The sequence below is a fragment of the Pseudonaja textilis genome, chromosome 1, assembly GCF_049901715.1.
Source record: "Pseudonaja textilis isolate UNSWEBS1 chromosome 1, rPseTex1.2, whole genome shotgun sequence".
In the NCBI taxonomy this organism is placed as follows: Eukaryota; Metazoa; Chordata; class Lepidosauria; order Squamata; family Elapidae; genus Pseudonaja; species Pseudonaja textilis.
Genome location: NC_141990.1, coordinates 167808280 through 167833457, shown reverse-complemented (window position 1 = coordinate 167833457; position 25178 = coordinate 167808280). Strand labels below are relative to the sequence as shown.

Sequence of the window (25178 nt, the reverse complement as noted above, 5' to 3'; positions counted from 1 at the left end):
AAGTATATTTAAAGAGAAAAGATAATGGGTTAGGGTTAGGGTTAGGGATGGATAACTGGAAAATGGATAACTGGAAAAGAACAGACAAAGAATGATAAGTATTATGAATTATATTGAGATAAGATAAACAAAATAAAACTAAGAAAGATAAAAGAGGGAAGAAGCTATATAGAAAACTGAAAATGGTAATAAGATATGGAATGATATATAAAGTAAATATGATTTTTGAATTTGTGTCTGTGCGAAGAGTTTTAACCCAGGATTAAGCAGCTTTCAGAAATGATGTTTTTTATGTTTTATGTCATGTATGTTTGTATATTGTTTTTTGAAAGGCAAAAATTTTGATTAGTAAGAAATATAATCTGGACAATAGAATGAAAAGGAGAAATTGGGACAAGATATGAAGTTGAGCAGATAACGTAAATATACATATTACATTTGGTATGTCCTACTGGTTTTTCCAGAAAGATCTTTTATGTTATTATGCCTTGATTGTCTGTATGTTCTGTAAAGTTAATAAAATTTGTTTAAAAAAAAAAAGAATTTGGGAGAAATAAAAAATTATCTCGGTGTAGAGATACAAAAAAACTGAGAAAGGTAATTATATTCTCAAAGAAAAATTGAACTGTTGTTGGAGAGATATAACATGAAAGATTGTGATACTGCTCCAATACCTATGAGTACAGATTTTCATAACAGTTTGGGTGAGGACGAAAGCGAATCCTGTGATCAAGAGATATATCAATCAGCAATAGGGAGCCTGTTATATCTGTCACAGTGGTCCAGGCCAGACATAGCTTGTGCAGCAAGCATTTTCAGTCATTTTACTGCTGCACCAACACAATTGTATTGGATGAGTGTAAAAAGGATTCTTGGGTATTTGAAGGGAACTGTGATTTTGGGTCTTCAAATACTGAAGAATTAAAATTGAAATGCTATGTTGATAGTGATTATGCAAATGATGTAAAAACCAGAAAGTCCAATTCTGGGATTGTGGTATTGCTTTGAGGGGCTTTAATTGGTTGGAAATCCAGGAAGCAAACAACTATGTTGAGGTATTAAGATTTAAGAGCTGACCAGCAGCAGTAATAGCTGCCTGATGGTGTAAGTCTGATGCAATGTTAAGCTGATTAAATGAAGGCGATTCAGTGTAGCATGGGTATTTCGCTTTAAGACTGGGGATGGGTTCTTCCCCTTTAAGGAAGAACTATAAAGGCAGTCATTATAGAGACGTGTTCTCTCACCTTGTGTCCTGTATCCAGTGCAGAGTTTCTCCATGTAGAGTTAAGAAGGTATTTATCTACCATACTATATTTCTGTATAACTGTTGTATATAAACCACTGTTAAATGTTTAAGTCTCTGTGTGCTATGTTTTACTCCTTTGTTGTCATGCTGCAAACGCTCTGACAGGTTATGGGCCCAGTACAGAGAGAAGGTCAGAGTGACTGGAAAGCCTAGAGAGAAGAGAAACCCAGTGGGAGCTTGCACCAGAGTAAGTGGTTTAAATTGTGGTTAGTGGCTTGTGGAGGATACTATGAAATATGGCCTTAGTCGGTGTAATGGGAGGAAGTTTGCTGGTGTTTCGGTTGAATGAGACAAACTACCTCTCCTGGAATGTGAAGATGGAGATGTATCTACGGAGGGAGGAGTTGTGGATGATTGTTGCTGATCCACTGGCAGTCCTGGATGATGGGGATAAGAGGAAAAATGAAAAGGCTTTAGCCAGTATAATTTTGGCTTTGGAGGACAGTCCGCTGATACATGTGAGGGGTCTCCAGTCTGTGAAAGAGTGCTGGGAGGCATTGCACTCTGTACGTGAGAGAAACTGTGTGCAGTAAAGTGTTGCTGACTAGGAGATTGCATAAGGCACAGCTGAAGCCGGGGGAGTTTATGTCCACACATCTGCAGAATATGAGAAGGACATCCCTTGAGCTGGAAGAAAGAGGAATGACATTTACTGAGGTACACTAGGTGTATGTGGTGCTCAGTTCTTTGGACAGTTCATGGGTCATTTTTTTGACCAGTCGAGTCTATGCAAGAGCAGGATTTAACCATGTCATATTTAACTGGTCGGTTTTAGAGGAGGAGGAGAAAGGGCTGGAGAGGCAACCTGGAAAGGGAGGAGAGAGCGTTCAGCACAAACCAGCATCTACAAAAGGCCAGGATGGCGGCAGAGCAGCTGAGACAGTGAACTTCATGAAGAGATGCTTTACATGTGGTTCTACTGAGAATTTCCAGAGACGCTGCCCTGAGAGGAGGAACAGAGGAGCAGTGAGACAAGGGAGCAGGACTACTCAGCACATGTGGAGCAGTTCTCCAGTGTTATTTTCCCTGGTAGCATCAACTGAATACACCAGGAATACATGGTTGTTAGGCAGTGGGGTGAGCCAGCATATTTCTAACAATCCACACGTGTTTTCTGGTTTGAAACCAGCAAAGCAAAAGTAAATTAGTCTGGCCAATAGACAAAGAGCTGCTGTAAAAGGGGAAGGTAATGTTTATGTATCAGAAATAGGTAATACATTGTACAATGTTTTACATGTACCTGCATTAGAACATAATTTGTTGAGTATATCCAAATTAGATAGGGTTATGAAATACTATTTGCAGGGGGACAGTACACTATTAGTAAAAATGGTCAGATATGTGCACAAGGGGTTAAGAAGGATGGCCTGTACATTCTGGGAAGGTAGGAAAATAGTTGTGCACGTGTACTTACACATGTTCCCACACATGATAATTGTGTACATTTGTTACATAGGAAATTGGGGCATGCAAGTTTTAACATACTTTGGAAAATGCCAGGCCTAGCTGAGGGGCTTAAGTTAAATAAATGTAATGTATATCTAGATTGTGCTGTTTGTAAGGAGTCAAAATTCAAGGTGTACCCTGTAAGTTAGAAAAGTGCAAGAACAGCAGAGTATTGCAATTAATTCATGCTGATTTGGTTGTCCCTATGGCACCTTCTTTAGGAGGAGCTAGGTATGCCTTAGTCACAGTAGATGACTACAGTAGATATGGGTATCGTTATTTACTGAAAAACAAGACTGAAGTATTGCAACAAGGTGGTTAAGCAGTCTAGTAATAAGCCATAGAAGAATGAATCCATATATGCCTGCTGAAAATGGAGTGGTTGAAAGAAAGAATGGTAACCATGAAGGACACATTGCTTGCAGATGCGGGCATGAGTAAAGCATACTGGGGGGAAACCAAAAGGACAGCAAATTATGTTATTAATAAGTTATGGAGTGTGGCAATACAGGAAACACCATATTTCATTTTACATGGAAGGAAACCCTCATTAGCTCATTTAAGAACATTTGGCAGTTATGCCTGGGTACATATTCCAAAAGGTACAAGGAGAAAGGGTCAGAAAAAGGCCAGGAAGCTTAGGTTTTGGGGTATGAGTCAGGAACAAAAGGATACAGGTTTACAGATGGTAGTAATTTCAAGATCTGCTAGTTTTGAGGAGAAGAACAATTGGAACAAGATACATGCAAATCACGAGGTATTCATGCCAATGCATAGTCTTAGTTTACCAGAAAGTGAGACAGGGAAGGAGAGATAGGAAACCAGGTGAGATATAGGTATAGAAGAGCATAGACCTTTAAGAGGTGTTTATATAAAGGCAGACATTATAGAGGGCGTGTTCTCTCTCCTTGTGTCCTATATCCAGTGCAGAGTTTCTCTGTGTAGAGTTCAGAAGGTATTTGTCTGCCATGAATATTTCTATATAACTGTTGTATGTAAACCATGTCTAAGTCTCTGTTTTGCTCCTGGGTTGTCTCATAATGGTAGTCACACTGCAAACGCTCTGACAAACTATAGCCATTTCTACTGCGGAGGCAGAATGTTTTGTTTGAACTCTGTTCAGAAATAACTTGTTACAGGATTTAAATGTAAAAGTAAATGAAGCTGTATCCGTGTATGGGGATAATGTTGCCTGCATTAAAATGGCAACAGCTAACAGAATAAAAAAATAGAAGCGAGCATGTGGACATTAAATATTGTAATGTAAGAGAAGCCATCAAATGTAAATTGATTAGCTGGCTTCACTGTGCGTCAGAAGACAATCTGGCCGAGATAATGTCCAAGCCATTGGGTGGAGTGCACCGTGGGAAGAATATTAAGTTAATTGGATTTATGTCTCTTCCAGTCATGAAGGGAGGAGTGTCAGAATATTCATGAACTGACAGAGGCATGGTAACAAGGTCAGCCAATGAATAGGCATAGCAACTAAGTCAGCCAATGAGGACTGTTTGGAAACTGAAACTGGAAGGAGCCTGGGCGTGATTCTGTATTACGCTCTGAGCTAGCTCTGAAGCTGCATTCTAGTCTGCAACTCTGAATCAAAACTGAAAGTGTTCTCTCCTCTGCTTGTGTTTTTGCCTGTAACGCTCTACCAAGTTGGAAGAATCTACTATTGATATTGTACATTTACTCATATTTATTATGTATATAAAGAAGTTATTTGAATCCTGCTGAATCAGTCATCTGTGTGTGCTTTCTGGATTTGATTTCTGCAATAAACTCTAATAAAATTTCAGGCGACAAATCCAGTTTTAAGAAGTTGTGTTTTAGCATTATTTGTGTCACTGTTTACCTTTCCCCTTAACAACTGTTTTGATAAGTTTTGTAGCAAAAATATGAAATATTATTTAGATCAGTTCCTTGTTTGTTTTAATGCAATATGATCATGTTTGATTAGAAAACAATTACTTGCTCTTAATAAATGTAACTTGAATTGTATGAGAACATTTTTCAATATTTGATTTTTTAATCAACACTGTTTCATATATGTTAGTGTTCTTGTTTTCTCTCTCTCTCTCTCTCTCTCTTTCATGTTTGGGGTATGTATACATCTTTTAGCACTCTATTTTTGAAATCTTAATATATCTTTCTCCGTGTCTTGCAACATCATTTGACAGTTTGCCTAGTTTCAGACATTTCAGGATGCTGGTCTTGAGACCCTTCATCCTAGTAGCATGCACTGTTGTTGTCAGATCCCTAAAAGTGATGTTGCCATTCAGTTGGGGGAAGGGGGGGGTCTTGAATTCGATTCATTATTATTGCCTATGACAACTGCTATTTTATAACTTGTATCCCAGTGCCAGAGTGCCCTGAGATTTTTTTCACCTCTTAGGGAATGTGGTGGGGGGAGGGCCACGTGGGTTGTTTCATTTTGAAAGCCAGCAGAGATGTCCATGGGAATGCCTGCTTATCTATTTCTCAAAGCGGCCCGTACAATAACATCTTCACACCTGTGGATTGGCTGAATCCACATCTGGCTAAAGGGAGGGGTCTCTACTGCTTTAATTCTACTTGTCTTGCCTAAGGGTATTCAGACGTTGCCTTGAATGTATTGCTGTCACTTCTGCTTAATAAAAGGTTCCCTTTGAAATACTTCATTTCAAGAGTCTTCACTTTATTAAGTTAGGAGGTGAGGCAATCCTTAAAGTTGTATCTTGTGACCCTTAACAATGGACATCTATGAGTGATTTTAGGAGCAGTGTTTTCTCTGTAGTAATGCTATGCCAATGGAGTTCCCTTTTCAGGGAGAATTGTGTATTGTTTGATGAAAAAACCAAATCAGTTTGGTTTGTTAACTTTATCTTTTATCCTATTTGCCTCTTCTTCTCTGATTTTGCTCCTATCTTGATGGATGGAGATCCTTTCTTTTGAGGAGTGGTATTTAATGATTTTGCTAGTGGCTTGATTGTAAGATAACATGAAACCCTGAGTCTTTGAGAAGATTAACAGAAAAGGAGGGAAAGGTAGAAATTTCCAGTGAACTCATAACCCACTGTGGATTAAAATGAAATAGTAATATGGTGATATGACTCCTTGGAGGAATCCTATTCTCATGATGAATGTTTTATAAAATGTTGCTTTATTTTACAGTTGATTGCCATGTATGACGAACAAGATGCATTCCCCAAATCTGATGACACCAATGGTAGTTTAACAGAAGGCAACAGCCCAGATGCTTTTGAGACTGATGTAGCTGCCCAGCTAGCAGCATTTCAACCTATTGGTGGAGAGATAGAAGTGACATCATCTGCTCTGAAATTAGGTAGGTACTTACATTTTTAAGGAATGGATTGTTAAGATAAGAATGTCCCTTGTAATTTTCTTGAGTCTTCCAAAGGATTTATATGCAGTAATAAAATATTCTCAATATGCTACCTTCCGCATGGTAAAGGTGTGCAGAATCAGTATATGTCATTGCCCAATGCCTCAGTTGAAGGAGGAGGACTTATTTGATAATTGTCCTGGAGTTATTCCTAACCTATTCCTAACTCTGCATGTCTTAGCCTTTGGACATTTTCAGAGACTCTGCGTTAAGGAAACAACTCACTTAATCAGTCTCTTCAGAAGCAAGAAGTGCCTTTGGATTTCTTTCTTTTTTTCTGATCTTGATATACAAAATAAAGTCTTATTTTCTTAATGTCTCAGAGGCCTTCATTTTGTGGAAAGGGACCAATGAGCACCTGGCTTCCCTTCTGATGAACTACTCAAGAAGAAAGAAATATTGCCATGACCTTTGTACAAGAAGACCAGGACAAAGAGGGATTGTTCTATAGATAAAAAGTTGGTGCCATCATCACCATATTAGCTCTTCTTTAGAGCCACTTTTGTGGAAGCCAGGACGGCCCAGTTCACCCTATTCATTTGGGTGCATCCCATTACATTAGAACATGCAATCCATCAATGCAATCTAGCAGTGCTTACTGATTAGTTGATAAATGATAAAAAAGTGACCATAAAAAAACATAAAACCCAATTTAACTAATTTAACTTTGAGAAACAATACTTTTAGGATTTGTTCCATATTTTATATGAAGTTTAATTATTTATTGTAAAGACAAAGGAAGTATACTGTAGCATTTTCAAAACAATAGAAGTCTAAAATCTCAGGCTGTTTGATGCATGTATTCCATCATTCCTTTTTAGTTGCTTAAAAGGCTAATGTTTAGAATAATCATTTTTTTAACCATTCATCACTGCCCATTAGTTCACTTTGTTTCCTTTGTCCTTGACTTACTTTATTGTGTTTAAGTATGTCAGCATAAATGGTGTGAGTCAAGGATATCTCCCAGTCTATAAAATACTTCTGGTATAATAGCTTAAAATGAGCAGGCATTTCAACAAACTGCTTTTGATATCAATTACAGAATAATTTAACTGGCTTTTAGATAGAAATGAAGTATTATCAAAGTGAACACTGAAGATGCTTAAACATGAATTGTCATTTGATATGGAATCATAAGTTAGATCATACTCATAAAATTACACTTCAAAGTGTGTGCCCTTCCTTGGTCTTTCTCTTCATGTTTTGTTATTGTTTCTTAAAACATGCTACATGCAAGCAATCTGTAATGCTGCTTAACTGCTCCTTTCATCAGCAAGGTCTTCAGCTGCAATTATCTATATTTTAATGGATTCCTATTTAACTAATCAGTGAGATATTCAATGGAGATGCATTCACTGATTTTTTAAAAAAAATCATCTTCTGGTGCCTTCCTTTTAAATTCTTCTATGCTTTTTAATCTTTCCCTTTTTAAAGTTGTGCATATTTTTTAAATCTTTTCTCTGCAATATATTTTTATTTTGATGTAATTGTTCTTTAACTTGTTAAATTTTTAAATTGTAAGTTTGGTTCTTGGTATAATCCTATGTTTTGCAATATATTTTTAAATTATAATTTTATTGGGAGTTTTAAAAGTAAGAGTAAATATTAATACAAACTAAAATAGAATAAGAAGGGGGAAAAGGATGAAGTAAAAGAAAAACCTAATGTGCAAAAAGAAAAGAAGAATAGAAAGAAAAAATCATATTCTGATGTTCTTTATGGCAGTTATTAATACGATTGTAGATTGTAGATTTATGTCTTTCTCTAACATTTCACTGTGACTGTCTTCTTTCTATAAACTATCCTATCTAATTGCCAAAACTATATAGATCATAAGTTCATTTTTTTTCTGTTTTATGCAAATAGTTCTTAAGCAGTTTTCAGTCATTGATAAACATAGATATTATCAACTTGACCATTTCAGCAAGATCTACAGCATCATCTTCACCAACAATTTCTGTTGACGTTGTTGCCAAATCTTTCAGTCTTTGTGCATACAATAATCTCACTGCAGTTATCAACTGCAGTTATCAAAAACGAAGTTCAGTGACTTTTTTTTCCAACTATTTATCCATCAGTCCCAAGAGTAAAACTTCTGGTTTCAGTCCTATATTAATGTTCAAAATCATCTGAATCAGTATGTGTTTTACTGTACTCTAACAAATTATTGTTTTATATTATGGATGTGTGGAGAGCTTTGTTTCCTGAAAAACATACAAAATAATAATTTTCTGCCACTTTTTTTACTTGTTGTTTAGCACATATTTTTCTCCAGGCTTTCTGGAAAAAAAAAGGTGAGAAGACAAATTCTAAAACCATATTTTGAAAAACATGTGGCAGAAAGCAGGCAGAAAATGTAAACTTCAAAATTATCTGCCACATATGTACACCCTGACAAGGTTCTCTTAAAATGTTTGCTTCAACCAGATTGATGTTCATGTGCTGGATTCTTTATGTTTAAGTTATGGCTCAATATTTATTTGTTAACTGCTGTTCCATTTATATTACAGCTCCATTTCAGACATATGAAAATCATCCCCACATCTTTCTTTGTCAGCTTCCTCATGTTGACAAGGATAGGATTTTAAGTGGATGGGAGGGACTGTCCTTGTCCTGGTCTCCCTGCCACACTTGGAAGTTTCAAAGACCTGAATAAAACTTGCCTTGGAATGGTGTGTGGGAAAGGGTTGTAGTCACTGCTATTTATAAATTCTAAGCTTCAAAAACGGAAACTGTACCTCTTAGGCTGATGACATATTTTTATGTCAGCCTTTTCAAAGCCATGCTTTCTTTTAAAATAATTTTCAGTGTATATCTAAAGCAAAAAAAAAAAAAAGCTGTACACTTTCAAAGGAGAGAAAAGGGGGGAAAAAACCCAAAGTCAAGTGATACTATTCACTATACAGTACATCAGGCTAGTAGTTATGTAGAAGGAAAAGGACCACAATAATGAATTAAAAATAATTTGGGGCTGCAAAAAAATAACTGGGACACCCATCAGCTGTTTGGCAGCTAACAAAGTGGCAGCAGTTCTGAGCTGGTGGTCATGATGGTGAGCCCTGAAGGAATGGTGGAAACTCCTGGCCCATAGGCCGGATGCATTACATGCTGGCCATGCCCACGCCCAGTTTAGCGAAGAGAAAAAAATTCCTGATATGTCACATGATGCCACTGTGACAACATGAATTTGACACTCCTGCTCTAATGTAACAGCCTCTAAATCCAGAGGAAAAGACAGCCAAGGGCAAGAAGGGCCCAACCAGGTTGCTCTTTGTATCATCACATCTCAATCTTCTCATTGGTCCTTCAGTCTCCCTTGCTGGAGTTATTTTCTAATCCCCAGATGACCTTATTGTCCTTTTCTGAACTTGTTTCAAAGTGAGATGATCAGAAACAAATATTTTATACTTCAAAGGGTATAAAATTCTGTTCAAAGCAGATTAAAGCAGAACAGTTGATTTCTGTGATTTGTGAACTCTATTTCTGATGTTGCAGTATAAATTATACTTGCGTTTTTGGCAGTAACATTTTACTGCTGTCTCATACAGTGTGTGAAATGTAGTCAGGTAGTACAACAAAATCTTTTGTACAGGTATTATTGCCAAGGCAGAAATAGCCAACCTACGTTTGGGCATTTGATTTGGGTTTCCTAACTTTACATTTGTGTCTATTAAATAGGGTTTTCTTACTTCAGCTCTTTCCTCTAACCTACCAAGTTTTATTTCAACATTTATTTTAGATGATCACTGGTAGTCCTCAATTTATGACCAGAATTGAGACCAGAATTTCTGTTGCCAATCAAGATGTTTGTTAACTGTGTTGACCAGATTTTCACCATGATTTTAAAGTGAATTACTACAGTTCTTAAGTGAATCATGAATCCAGCTTTCCCCATTGACTTTGCTTGCTGGAAGCCCACTAGGAAAATCACAAATGGTAAACATATGAACCCAGGACACTGCAACCATTGTAAAAACATGATGGTTGCCAAATGGCCAAATTTTGATCATGTGATTATGGGGTGATCATAAGTGAGGACCAGTTATAAGTCACTTATTTCAGTGCCATTGTAACTTTGAATGGTCCCTAAACCAATGGTTAAAGACTACCTTGTACCTCACAAATTTGTATCCTTTATGAGAAATCTTGCAAACTGTAGTGAAATAATGGGAGAGTTCTATTTCTGGATCAAAAATCCAAATAAAGGATGAGAAGCATCTTATTGAACATTGATTTGCTACAGGGTAAAGATACTTAAGGTCTAATAGATTTTTCCACCCACAAAGTAATTCAAAGTTGATAATATGGAGATAAAAAATGATATTACTCTGATCTCCTCATTGATTTGGAGGTGGTTAAAGAAACTAGAATTATTTAAAGAATAACATGGAGTGATATTAATTATCACACAGATTTGATAAAAGAAAACTCATAGCAATCATAACAATAATATCAAAAAGGTGCCAAAAAGGCATCTGACTGTCAGATCATGCAGAAATGCTAAAGGAGAAGAGGCAGATCTCAGAAAACCTGAATTAATTATTTAGGTTTTTCTCCAAAGTGAAAAGTATAATACCTTATACCTGAAATGGCTTTTACAGATAAGGTGTTCTATGTACTGGGTGACATATGGATGACAAAAGACATTCTAGAATTTCTTGGCAAATTACAAATATAACAATCACTTGATTTATATGATAAACTCTTGAGAGTGTTAGGGATAACAAGGTTACCTAACGTAGTTTGGGTAAAATAATATATATAAACTATGATTGTAAGTTTAAGTGTGTCACTTTAAACTGCAAAGCATGTAATTTTGGGTGCGGTGTTGAACCGCCATAAGAGGGAGCAAGAGAACCTGATTGATTGCTGACTATACTGGATTGATGGTTTGTTAACTGCATGTTTTCCCTACTGCTGAGTTGCTGAAGGAAGAAAGGAGGTGTGACTTCTTCATATCTCTGCTGCGAGGAGATATATTACTGGACTGATATTTGTAAGTTTACTGACCTCTTTTTCGACTCTGGAATTTGCAACTGAATAATCCCTGGACGGACTGAATTAGTGAATGATATATGGACTGCTTGACTATGCTATAACTCTTACTGGAATAAACTATTTAACTAGCACTGTGTATCTGTTTTACTGAGTGTAAGCTACAAAAACGTCTATCTCACATATTTTGCCTGACTGCCGTGCAGATTCTGCTAGGGTGTACAGAGAGTAAAAGGAAAGAAATGTGAAATTGCTGATATGCTAACATGCAAATAACAGTAAACACAAATTATCTCTCAAATCAGCCCCTATAATGAGATTGGAAAGCAGCCACTGGAACAATGATTTTTAAAAAGAGATCTAAAAGCGATCCATATAATTATAGGATAGTTAACTATTAATTAGAGGAAAGCATTATTGAAATGTAGGATTATTAAACATACAGCAATATATTTGCTGAAGAAGTACCAAAGTAGACAAATGGCTGTTGTGTAACTTTAAATGTTTTAGAACATGTTGTGAGAATCAGCCAATGTATAGGAAAAACCCAGGACTCATTAAAAAATGTTACAAATTAGTAATTGATTAAGCATGCAGAAATAGATATTAGGAACAAACAGAGATCTTAAAATAGAGGGGAAAGATACTATTTAACTGTTATCTTTTAAGAACTTTAGTGGCTACCATCAGAAATGGTCCAGATCCACATATTTTGGTTTCAGTAACACTATATAATACCCCACCTCCACAATCTTGCTTCCTCATTATAGAGGGGTGGGAGCTAGAAGGGATAGGCAAAGAATGTCTGGAACGTTTGCCAAGAAAATATATAATCCCAAGCACAACAATCATCCTAGCTGCTCAGTTAAAGCAAGCAGGCATCTATACTAGGCAGCAGGCATTAAGCAATAGCAATATCACTTAGACTTATATACCACTTCATAGTGCTTTTAAGCTCTCCCTAAGCGGTTTACAGAATCAGCATATTGCCCTCAACAACCTGGGTCCTCATTTTACCCACCTTGGAAGGATGGAAGCCTGAGTCAACTTTGAGCCTGGTGAGATTTGAACTATTCAATTGTAGGCAGACAGCAGTCCGCAGAAGTAGCCTGCAGTACTGCGCTCTAACCACTGCAGCACCATGGTTTAGGATGATGCTTGATAATAATTTTTAAAAGAGAACTGACAAGTAAAAATATTCTATTGATAAAAAGGTATAATATCAAGTGGAAAGAGAAGTTGGAAAAGTTGTCAGTGATCAGTATATTGTTGATGAAAGGTTAACTATTAAAATGCATTGATATTTTTAGCAAAGAAAAAAAAGCAAACTCACTTCAATGACAACAGCAAAGGCATAATTTCATACTCTGTGAGAGAAGGCAATGTTATTCCTCTACCCCCAAAATGCACTAATAGAAAACATGACATATTGACCATAAAATGTCAGGATAGTGAGCTGCTCAGATCAGATTGATGCTTCAACATGCTTCTTAGGCAGACCTGAAAGTCTTTTAGAGTACTAATGGTGTTTATGAAACGGATAGATTGAAGCCTTTGAGATGTCTAGTTGCTGATATTGCCATGCAGGGAAAGAAAACGTGAAGCTGCAAAGACAGAATTGCAATGAACACGTGGAATGTAAAAAGTGAACATGTTCAGCACTATGAAAGGTGAAATGAATCTACTATGCATTTACATCTTAGGCATCAATGATCTGAGATAGACCGGAATTGGATACTTAATCTTAGAAATTACTACTAGTATTTACTACTCAGGGCATTTAAAAAAGGACACAATTATGAAGCTAATAGCAAGAACAGTACTTGCCTATAATGCAATCAATGACTGAATAATATCAGTTAAAGTTGGAATGCCAAAGTTGGAAATATCAAAGAGGAACCTAATATTAGCTCAGGAAATTAAAATTAAGTTCTAGCAATAGCACTTAGACTTATGTACCGCTCCATAATGCTTTACAGCAGTCTCTGAGCAGTTTACAGAGTCAGCATATTGCCCCCAACAATCTGGATCTTCATTTTACTGACCTTTGAAGGATGGACGGAGACCCTTTGAGAGCTATATGCAACATAATTTTCATTTTAATGTATGCTGATTAGTGTACATTCAAAGTGAAAAAGTTATTCTAAGTCTAAGGCTTCTAAGTCTTAAGTCAACCTTGAGTCTCATCAGAACTGAACTCCTGGCTGTGAGCTGAGTTAGCCTGCAATACTGCACTTTAACCACTGTGCCACCATGGTTCATAACTCATAGGCAAATAACTTAACAATTTCTGCCATTTATTTCTGAATTAATAATATAGTCATCAAATAACTAAAATGACACCTATGTATGCAAGACAATTGCATAGAGGTAGTCCTTATGATCACAATGGGGACCAGAATTTCTGCTACAAAGCAAGGTGGTTGTTAGATGAGGCATTATTGATTCTATGACCTGTTTTGTCATGGTGGTTAAGCATATCTGTGTTGTTAAATGATTCATACAGTTGTTAAGAGAATCTAGCTTCCCCCATTGACTTTGCTTCTTGGAAGCCATCTGAGAAGGTTGCAAATGGCAACTCTGGGATACTGTAATCCTTACAAAATACATGCAGATTGGCCAAAATCCAAATGTTGATCATGTGTCCATGGGGATACTGCAAAGTTTGTAAATGCAAGGACCAGTTGTAAGTCACTTTCTTCACTGTTATAACTTTGAATGGTGCTAAACAAATGGTTGTAAGCCAAGGATTACCTGTATAGAAAGCAAATAGACCACATTATTGGTAAAAGGAAGTAGAAAATCTCAGTTATAACAGCCAGGGACTGAATGTGAAATAGATCACAAATTGGTCATATGCAAATTCCAAGTTAAGGTGAAATTGAAGAAGAAACTTTTTACAATAATGCTTGAAGCATATATCCATCATTTTCAAAGAGAACATCAGGAATCACTTTGAAATCCCAAATCGTATTGATAGAGAATCAGAGGAACTTAAGGAAATCATTAAACATGAGTGTGGAAACAAGACTGCCAAAGATGTCCCAGTACAAAAGCAATATACAAGTCAGAAAGCCACAGTATGTATAGAATCTGATGAAAGAATGCTGGAGCTCTAGTTGGCGAAGAAGTGGGATAAGGCACAAATGACTCGAATTAATTATTTCAGACTCAATAATCAAAGACTTACGTAGCTCTCTTTAATGCATAAAATATGGAAGTAAAGTGACCAGAACCAAGGTGGTTGGGCTTAATTACAACAGGAATGAGTGCTTCTGGAGAAAATCTAACTCTGTGGTTCCTTAGAGTCAACGCTGACTTGATGGCGCATAACCAGCCAGAATGCTACTTCATCTACCAGCAGCCTCCATAGCTGTGGGTTCTGTCAGAGAAGTAAAAAATTCAAGATAACTGTGATAACTATCACATTAATATCTTGCCATGCTAATTAGATTTTTTTATTCAGAATTGTCAAATTCTAAGGGAAGTGATTCTAGCTACTTGAAGTTCAATAGTTTAAGTGTGTATGCAACTGGACTTAATTTCGCTGAGGTATTTTGTTTTTATTAAAGGTGCAGTATAAAGTGTATTCTTGTTTCAAAAACTAATTTGTTCATTTCTGGCTATTGTATTTCAGTGTTAAATGTTTTTTTATTGTCTATTTTCTTAAGGTCTCTGGCTCCATTTTACACTTTATTATAACAATTTTGTTCTTCAATGTGAATTAAAAACATGTTATCCTATTTGTGTATGATTAGGATTCCATATGATTTTTTAAAAAATTACATATAAATTAACCCTACTTAGTGTTAAGAAAAAACTGGCTCTTTTGGAGGTAATTGCAAAAGATCTAACACTAAATATACAGGAAAGTAAATATGATTACAATAAAAAATCTACATAACTTCTGTACATGTTGTTTATATATTGATAAATATCTCCAAGACCTGAATTTTGTCCTGTTTGAATAGTTATTTTTATGATTTGTTATTCTGCAAGTCAAGTCAGAATAAGGTGATCCAGTAATCAGACTATACCATTCTTTTCATGCACCTCTGACTGTTTGTGGTCATCTAATGGTTTTCCAGATTTTGTTCAGCCCCACTATATGATGTACTTAATACTAAATATATAAATAGTAACAAGAAGGCAGAAGGGAAAGAAAAAAAAATGAACCAGTGAATTTTTCATTTAAGATGTCAAAGCAAAATAAAGGGGAATTGTTCAGAAAAGGACCATTTTCTCCTACCAAGACATAGTCCATCAGAAATTTGAGTTGGCTCTTGTTTTGAAAAGCATCAAGCTAAAATAGTATTTTAAAAACAGTGTCTACTCCTATGCAGCGTTACAGTATTTTCAAGTTTAAATATATGTTTAACATTCAGGGAATTGTATCTCCTGATGCACAGATTGTTGAGAAATTGATTTTGAAGGAATGGAAAAATGAACAATCTATATTGGCATATTTTACATAGAGAAAAGTTTGAGATTTTATGCCAGTTGGCTAAGGATCCAGATATTATAATTAAACCAGTTGAGTGGAGAAATGCTATGGGAACTAAGAATAGATATGATTATGACAATGCATCATTAAAATATTATGAGAGAAAGGTTCATGTATGTAGAAAGGACAATTTTAACAGTACAGTATAGAGGTAGAGGAATAGAGGAGTTTTTAATAATGGGATACATAGAACAAATCGTTGATTTTAAATGCATGTACAACATATGTATTCCAATATTCTATATTCTGCCCCAAATTTCTCACATGCACATGCTTTATCTAATTATTTCAGTTAATTCAGTTAATTATTTCAAAGTTAACATGATGCAGTTCCATCAATTAAACAATACCATTTTCTTAGTCCCTGGAAGTACACCTTTGCTGTAGCAATGCTTGTTTTTTGATTCAGGTCTCCCCCCCCCAAAAAAACAACAACAACAACAACAAAAAGCAGTTCCCATCTTACTGATACTTTGAAGACCACTAAACACATGGCTCTTTAGCCTGCCTTTTACAAGGATGATTGATGCCCCTTACTTCCTATAGAATAGAATAGAATAGAATAGAATAGAATAGAATAGAATAGAATAGAATAGAATAGAATACTTTATTGGCCAAGTGTGATTGGACACACAAGGAATTTGTCTTGGTGTAAATACTCTCAGTATTCATAAAGAAAAGGTACATTCGTTAAGAATCAAGAATCATAAAGTACAACACTTAATGATAGTCATAGGGTACAATCAATGATCAAATCACACTAGGAAACAGTCAATATAAATCGTAAGGATACAAGCAACCAATCACAAGTGGGAGGTGATGAGTGATGAGAAGATAGTAGTGTACACTTTGTAAATAGTTGAACAGTGTTGAGGGAATTATTTGTTTAGTAGAGCGATGGCTTTCAGGAAAAAACTGTTCTTGTGCCTAGCTGTTCTGGTGTGCAGTGCTTTATACCATCGTTTTGAGGAAAGGAGTTGAAACAGTTTATGTCCGGGATGTGAGGGGTCTGTAAATATTTTCACAACCCTCTTTTTGACTCGTGCAGTATACAGGTCCTCGATTGAAGGCAGGTGGGTAGTAATTGTTTTTTCTGCAGTCCTAATTATCCTCTGAAGTCTGTGTCTGTCCTGTTGGGTTGCAGAACCAAAGCAGACAGTTATAGTGGTCCAGATGATAGACTCAATAATTCCTCTGTAGAACAGCATGAGCAGCTTCTTGGGCAGTTTGAGCTTTCTGAGTTGGCGCAGAAAGAACATTCTTTGTTGTGCTTTTTTGATGATGTTTTTGATGTTAGGTGTCCATTTTAGGTCATGTGATGTAGTAGAACATAGAAATTTGAAGGTCTCTACTGTTGATACTGTGTTGTCTAGTATTGTAAGAGGTGGTAGCATGGGAGTATACCACCATTTCTACGGTTTTGAGTGTGTTCAGTTCCAGATTGTTCTGGTTACACCACGAGGCAAGTTGTATAACCTCTTGTCTGTATGCAGATTCATCGTTGTCTCAGATGAGACCAATCACTGTTGTGTCATCAGCAATTTCAGTATTTATGTTCAGTATTTATGTTTGTGTTCATTTCTGAGGTTTTTTTGTTTTGCCATTGTTCTTTTGTCTTGTGCTGGGTTTTTCTTTCTTAAATGTTTTTAACAATTGTAAACTGACCAGAATCACTGTGACATATACATTTTATAAATAATTATTTACTATTAATTTTATTTACTAATTTATAATTATTTAGTATTTCAGACTGTCTAGATTCATGATTCTACATTCATGGAGAATGAATATTTTCTCCCTGTTACAATATTAAAACACAGCACCAGCCATTAAAAATTAATATAAGGAGTTTTAGAACTGATAAAATAGAACATTTCTTGATAACAGATAGTGAAACTTCTAACTTTTAATATTAGATATGATTGCAACCTATTCCTTTTAAAAGGAGATTGGACTAAATAATAGAGAATCTGCTTATCACAGGCTGCTAATCTTGATGACTGATCCAATAATGTACTATGCTTTATTAAATCCTTTTTACAACTGTGTATGCTATACATTATGGATTTTATTGACACACAAATGTTTTCTTTCTTTCTCTAACATATTTGGAAATCTCACTCAATTTTTGTTTTCTTTTCCATATTAAAAAAGTAAGATTTGATTGTTTTGTAAGTTATTCATAAGTCCTTATAGTAATATTGTCCTCACACATGCAAACTCCATGGGTGTTAAAAGTCTTTACTGAGGCTTCCCAAGCCATGAATAGTTTTCCCCAGAAATTTCAACACCAGTGCAGTCCCCAAGAGGTTTAATAATCTAGTCTCGGAAAAACCCAGCATAAATCCACAGGGCAAAGGCAAGTCGGCAAGCCATGTCCAGAGTTCAAGAGGCATGATCCAAAGTCCAAGGTACAGAATCCAGGTCCGGGAGCACATCAAAAATCACAGCGGCTGAAGAACATACAGCAGTTCGTTGATGAGTTGTTCCCAGCATAATTTCCTTCCATGTGCTAAGCTAAATAGCTGCTCCATGGTACAGCCTAAAAGTGGGGTGAGGGTAGTACCTCACAAGTAGCCTGGCTGACTTTCATTGCATTTTCCTCCTTAGCCCTATGTGCTCTTAGATCTTGAGGAGGAAGATGCTGCTGCGCTCCCTCTGCCCAAAATCTATGGGCTTCCCAGCTGCAGCTGTGTCTCTCCTGACTCTAGTTCAGCCAGCTGCTTGTCTGGTTGTCCTCCTGCAACCGCTCCACTGTGCCTGGACTTGCTGTTTCTGGCTTGGCTCTTCAGGCAATCTCCTATTGTTCCTCCACATCTTCCCCCAAAATCTCTGGAACCAGCTCTTCTTCATCTGAACTGTCATCTGGAGAAGCATTCACGGAACCCATCATAAATATATAGCGTTATAAAAGTGAATGATTCTAAAGTAATTCTAATTAAATAAATATATTTTCTCTCTCTAGGTACTCCACTTTTGGTTAGAAGGAGTAGTGATCCAACTGTGGGACAGCCAGCTGATTTTGTGCCAGGAACTTCACATGCTAATCACTATATTTTGAAGTCCTCTGTGTCAGTAAGTAACTTGTGCTTTCAGATTCTGACATTGCTTCTAGCAGTATTAGGATTCTTAGAAATCCAATTGTTAAGCAGTTTATATTCTATTAAGCTTAATTCTATTAATTTTTTTTTTTTGCCAAAAGTCATTTTACCCAAAGAATGACTTGGCAATTCTTTAGCAAAATTTTTTTTACAAACTTCTAGGAAACTTCTCAAATCATTTGAGAAAGCTTCTCTGTAGAGTAAAAATGAATGGAAGAAAGATATTTGTTCTGAAGCTACAGGACTATTTTGCTCACTGGATTACAGCCTTACTTCTCCTTAGCAAAAGCTCAAATGCAAAATATTTCAAGCAGAATTCCTATAACATGTTTTCTTAAATCCTTTTTACAACAACTGGGTATGCTGCACATAAAACTGCTCCCAAAATTTATGAAAATTTTAAAAATGTCTGTCTGATTTGAAGAGCTACAGTTCTGTATGTGTGGGTACACTTGAAAGAAAAAGAAATGAGCGGAATTCTGAAGAATTGGTGAGGAGAACATCTGATATTCTTTCTATATATACATGTGTTGTCCAAATGTTACCATATTTTTCATCTCAACGGAACACAGAAAATTCTAACTCCTATAAAGCTCATGATCGCAAAAGCAAAACATCTTCAATGTTTTACTAGAAATGAGAATAATTACTCAGAGCAGTGTCACATAGTTATTAATGTAGCAGCTGCATCTGATCCTAGCTGGTACTTCTAGTTACATGTATATGCAAATAAATCTACATAAATGTATAGATTTGAAACATTTGTTATTTGATATAACCATTTGCTCCTTAAGTTAAGTTTAACTAAACTTCAGATGAATTAAAAATTAACTAAGATTTTAATTATTATTCTGGTAGCCATGCTTGCTAATGAAATCCAGACTATTTGTATTTGCTGGATTATAATTAGCGGTAATTTCTAGTATATGACATGTATAATTGCCCAAATCTTCTTCAAACAAAGATGTAATGATTTTGCAAAAATTTAAAATCAAAGTAAACTTCAACACAGGAATTTGTTCAATATCATGGTGAATAAATGATCATGACAATTTTAAGTCGCTCTCAAGTAGAATTTGATTTGTGCTGATTACATGAACATTTCAATGTTGTTTTCTTAGCAATAAAATGGCATTTTTTTCCCAAGATATGTCCAATTTCCTAGTTTAGACTATAATACTGTTCTTGTGGTATCCTATTCAAGTAACAATTAGATTTTGATCCTCGTTAACTTTTTTAGATTATCCTGTTAATTAGGTGCTGCTGTGCTTTTGAAATATTACTGTAGTGAGAAAAATTTAGAAAAAACATCTAATGATAGGGAGAAAATAAGGAAACTATAAATCAAATAATAAAAAATATAAAGCAATGCAGGAACAACTTAAAAGAAACCACTCTGTAGTTATATACATATATGAAGCAGTTTGAAACTTAAGAAAACAATATATTTAATGGATCATAAAATGCAGATAAATTCATAGCTTTCATTAAATAAAGATTATTTGAAAATGGAATCAAACAAAGTAATTCATTAGCTTGACAATTAGCAGAAAAACGAAACCTGAATTCACTATGTGGTATAATTAATTCTTCCAATTAAATGAATAGTATTAAGGGTGAATAAATGAAAAAATATATGTCTTAATGAAAAGCTTCATAATAATTAGCATAAACCAAGGAAATAAAGTACTTTTAAAAATAATTACAGATACAAAATTCTGTCAGGAGGATGATGAAAATCTAAATGCAAATATAGGAGTATTATTGAGAAAAAGTAGCTAGTTAAAAAAGGAAAGGATTCAAAACTATAGAGTTAAAATATTATTAATTAATGAAAATGTATAGCAGAGAGATTCTATATCCATGGAACTAAAGAAAAAGTTTACAGCATTAATTTTTAGGAAGGGAAATTATACAACAAATGCTTAAGCTGTATAAACTAGCTTTCAATGCAAATGATAAAATCATCACAGGATTTTTAGCAAACAGATTAAATAATTTAGTTAGTAACTACACAAATATTAAGCTGAATTGATTAAACAAACATATTTAATTTACACTAATAGAACTCGCCATATTAGCAATGGACTTATAAGCAAAAAAGTCCATTGTCAGATCCGTGTATCTGCCATTCTTCAATGGAAGATGTGGGGGAGTTGGTACAAGTAATCCTTTTTGATGTAACCTGAATATCTTAATTCTTGTATTGAATCTGTATAACTTGCACATGATATACAACTAGGACTTGAGCCCAGATGCATGGAAACTTGTCACCTCTTGGAGAGATAGCAAGAGGAGAAGGGGCCATAAAAATTCCACCTCTGAAACAAACTTCCTGGGAAACTTCTCACCTACGTTCTCAGGGGGAAAAAAGGGAGGGGGGGAATAAACATGTTGCTTCTTTGTATTGATGAAATCCACAACAGATTAAGGGGAGGGGTTCTAACACCCTTTAGCTATGCTGCATGCCTGGTGGCATATTAAATCCTGCTTTGACTATTACCTGGATAACTTTTTTTTCAATAAAGAATTCCTTTTGAAATACACAGTTTTCAGAAGTTCATTCTTATCGTTTGAAGGGGAGAGAGTCTGGGCCCTTACAATAAGAGGGTCTGCAATAGTGGTCATGACTGTGCCATTGAAATCCTGCCAGGGGCTAAACTTCCAAAACCAAAAATGTACTGCATGTCCCCTAGAGAACTAAATGAACTCAGAGCCTTTATCAATAAAAATCTAAAACAGGGTTTGATCGAACCTATCCGACCGAAAATAGCAGCCCCAGTATTGTTACATGAAAAGAAAGATGGCACCCTACGCCTCTGCTTGATTTCTGTAAATTAAATACCATCAGTGTGGAAAATATGTACCCACTCCCCCTCATGAAGGACATGCCAGCTCACCTCTCTAAAGGACTTTTTTTTTTCTCTTCCAGTTCATTTTTGGATTCCATTTCTGTAGCCATGTGAGTCCTAGGAATAGTGGTCCTTCCATTCCCGGGGCTACAATGAACATGAGCACCTCGCTATGGTTGGCCAGTTCTATTTGCAATGGTTCTGTGGCAAAACTGTTTGGCTCCCCCCCTCCTATAGTCCTGTCTAATTAGTAAAAAGCAATGGAGGTTTCCATTTTTCTTAGGTGGATTCCCAATTTTCCTACAAGGATGGAGTTGATTAAGCACCAGGTGCATCCCGAATCCAGTAATGCTGCTACTTTCTCCCCCTTCCCTCAGCTGGGGATAAACAGTGTTAGGGGTAGAGTGAGTGGTTCAATTAGGTCGCTTACCAGTGGGTCGTCTTCCAGATCGCTTTTAGATTGGCTCAGATCTCCTCGGGGCATTGGAGATTCTTCCTCTGGGTTTGTGGGCGGGAACCGAAACTTCACGGCTTCTCAGCTTCTCAGGGTGGTTTCTTTTCCTTGGGGGTTTGATTTTCCAAGTTTCCCCCTGATGGGTGGTCTGGCTTTCTGGCAGGGGTTTTTGAACGTCACTCTGCTGCGCATTGCCCCTCCTTTCCACACTTAAAACAGCCAGATAGTCTTGGAGTCAAGGTGATTTGGGATTTGAAAAACTCCCGCTTCCCCTGGGGTGGGGATCTTCTCCAAACCCAGCCTCTGTGGTACTGTTTACAGACCATGTTGATTTCTGCCTCCTCTGCCATCAGGTACCATTCAAGCAGAAGGTTAGGGGCCCAAAGGGCCAGGCAGTCAGTGTACAGGTCACCGTTGGGTCCATCTTTGAACCAGCAGACTAGAATATCTTCTGGTCAGTCGACTCAGCTGACCAGGTTGTGAAATTCCTCGGTGTGTTCAACTACAGATGACAACCTTGCTTTACGACCCTAATATGGTCCCAGGCTTTTCTATCGGGGAGTGGGTCTTTGAAGTGGTGGCGTAGGGCTGTCATGAATCGATCAAGGTTCCTCGGCTCTGGGGCATCAACGTTGTGGAGGGTTACTATCCATCTAGTGGCTGCCCCTTCTAGGGTTAGGGTGACAACTTGCACTGGGACCCTCTGGGTCGGGAAGTTCCATTCATATTCTTGCATATAGGGACTTGTGCCAGGAAAACCCCCAATTTTTTTTTTTATATATAAAATTTTTATTTGGGTTTTCACAAAACATAATACAAGTAAAATTTCTTTTTTTGAGAATAGCATGGTCCCAGGTTATCACTTCTCCATACAGACACAAATTCAATTTCATATTCATTTTTGTGTTCTATTCCATATCTTATTACTATTTTAACATTTTCTCAATAATTTTTCCCTTCCCTTAGTTTTCTTAATCTTACTTTTAATTGTCTCATTCCTTTCTAAATTCAATTATATGTATCTTTTTCTAAGTTTCAATACTTTTCTAGTCATTATATTTATACTTTTGTCTGTCCTTTTTCAATTTCATATTTTCTTTTCTCATTAAACAAAATTTTTCCCTGTGGTTACTAATTAGAGTATGACACCTTTGTATCTTTTAATTTTTATCCATTCAACTCTTATTTAAACTTCAATTTATGCCTTTACAATTATAACATTCAATAAAACACATAACTTCCAGTTGAATTCTGCTTGGTACATTCTTAAAATATGCACTAAGTTCTTAAAGAGAAAATATATACAGTATATAACAATAATAAATAAAATGCTTATTCTATTCCAATTCAGCTCTATCATTAATGTTGGTTATAATCTTTGACATCTTAACATTTATTTTCAATAGGGTATCATACTTCTAGGAACACTTATAATATTTCCATAATTTTTCATGTTTCTTTCATATTCCTCTTCACTTAAATTTTTATAACACATTTATAATAATTAAAATGTTCCCCTCCTTTCCTAATTTCATTCTCTCATTCTCTTTATTTCATTTATTTATTAAACATTTCATTCCATTACAATGAGTATTTTATCTATCATTTTAATCACACTTGTTTCATATTTTCAAAGTTCATTTCTATTTCTAATAACAATACTATCTTATGTACCCTTGCAGAATTCCCATTTCAATTAAGTTTTCACCCATTATCTCTGTGTCTTCTAAATAGGCTTATACCTTTAATCCTTGTACGTTTTCCCTGTTTCTCTATATCCTGTTTCTGTCCTTTATAATTTCTTTTCCTTTCCCTCTTCCCCCTCTTCTTCTCCCTTCCCTCTTTGACCCCTTCCCTCTCTAATTCTGATTCTCTCTTCTGTAATCCTCTCTTCTGCTTCTTCTTAATGTTGTAACTTTTCAAATTATTCTTTTTTTTTAGTTGTTTTTTCATATCTTAAATTTTTCACTCTCTTACCCCCCTTCCCTTTCTTTTCCCCACATAGAAATACTTGGTCATTGAAGATGGCTTCTTCTTTGCCCAGCCCTTCTTCTACAGGCATTTCTTGTTTCTTGTAGCTCAGGGTCTCCATTTCTAAAAATTGAAATACGAAGCCAAAATAACTTCTTCCTTCTTGTGCATCTCCTTTCTGTTTTTTTCAGTTCCATTCTCAATTCTTCCAAGAGTGATACCATTTTAAAAACATTTGAACAACCACCCAATTAATTTTAGTCCTTTAGATCCAATAGCTAAAAATCCAAAAATCACCAAGTAATCCAAATAATCCAAAGCTGTTTCTTCTTGCTTCTTTTTTCCACTTTCTCTTCCTGGGGTTCTCTTATCTTGTTACAAAGTTTCAGTTAAAACGTATCTTTTGGGAATCTTGTTAAAGTTTCACTGTTAATTCCTTTTATTTCCAGGTGGTCTCCTCCATTTTGCCAGATCCCACCCTTTTGTTTTTTTCCTTCTTTTAAAAGTTTTTGAGAATCCAGAAATCTTTATTATCCCTTTGACATTTTATTTTCAGCTTAAATGCCTGTTGATGTCAAAGTGGTTTTTTGCCGATTTCTTGCTTAAATCTCTTAGTTGTCAATATAGGGAAGTAAAGAAAAAAACCCCAAATCCTTTCCCTTCCCTCCCTCATTCACTGCTTCAAAATCTTCTTTGGGAACAATGTTCTTTACAATTCAAATTCCAGGGTACCTTATATCGTTGCTTTTTCAGTTCAACCTGGTCAGCCAAAACTTTCTCTTCTTGTCTTCCTCCTGCACATTCTTTTCCGGTCGAGTTCTTCTTTGAGGTGGCCATTTCTGACCACTGCTGCAACCACCTTCCGGAAAGGGAGTAATGGTCAGCTGGGGAGGAGAGATGCAACTCTCCTCGACCCTGCTGGCAGTCTCCCTCCTCTTCACCACCTCTACGGGGTGGCTTAGCCCCGAAACCAGCTGGCTCAGGCGAGCACAGATCAAAACTGTGCACAATCGCAGATTTCGGTCTGTCGCCGAAGAAGCTCAAACTGGAAGCCGAAAACCCCCAATTTCTGAGGGTCCCAATTGAATTTCACCCCAATGGATCTTTCTCTGCAGATGTAGGTCTATGAGTTGGCTGGGGTTAATCCCCTGCTCTGGAATGGCAAGG

The 25178-nt window shown here is 36.1% G+C and overlaps 1 protein-coding gene across 4 annotated transcripts in view; it reads left to right on the top strand.

Annotated features, from left to right (window-relative positions):
- The window catches only part of PARD3B (par-3 family cell polarity regulator beta), an 897218-nt gene that overhangs the window by 133774 nt on the left and 738266 nt on the right, over positions 1-25178 (top strand). For all 4 annotated transcript variants that reach the window (XM_087913651.1, XM_026707819.2, XM_026707818.2 and 1 more), the window contains exons 3-4: positions 5903-6074; positions 18599-18708. In XM_087913651.1, coding sequence (XP_087769777.1) covers positions 5903-6074; positions 18599-18708 — 282 coding nt within the window. The remainder of the gene's footprint in view (positions 1-5902; positions 6075-18598; positions 18709-25178) is intronic.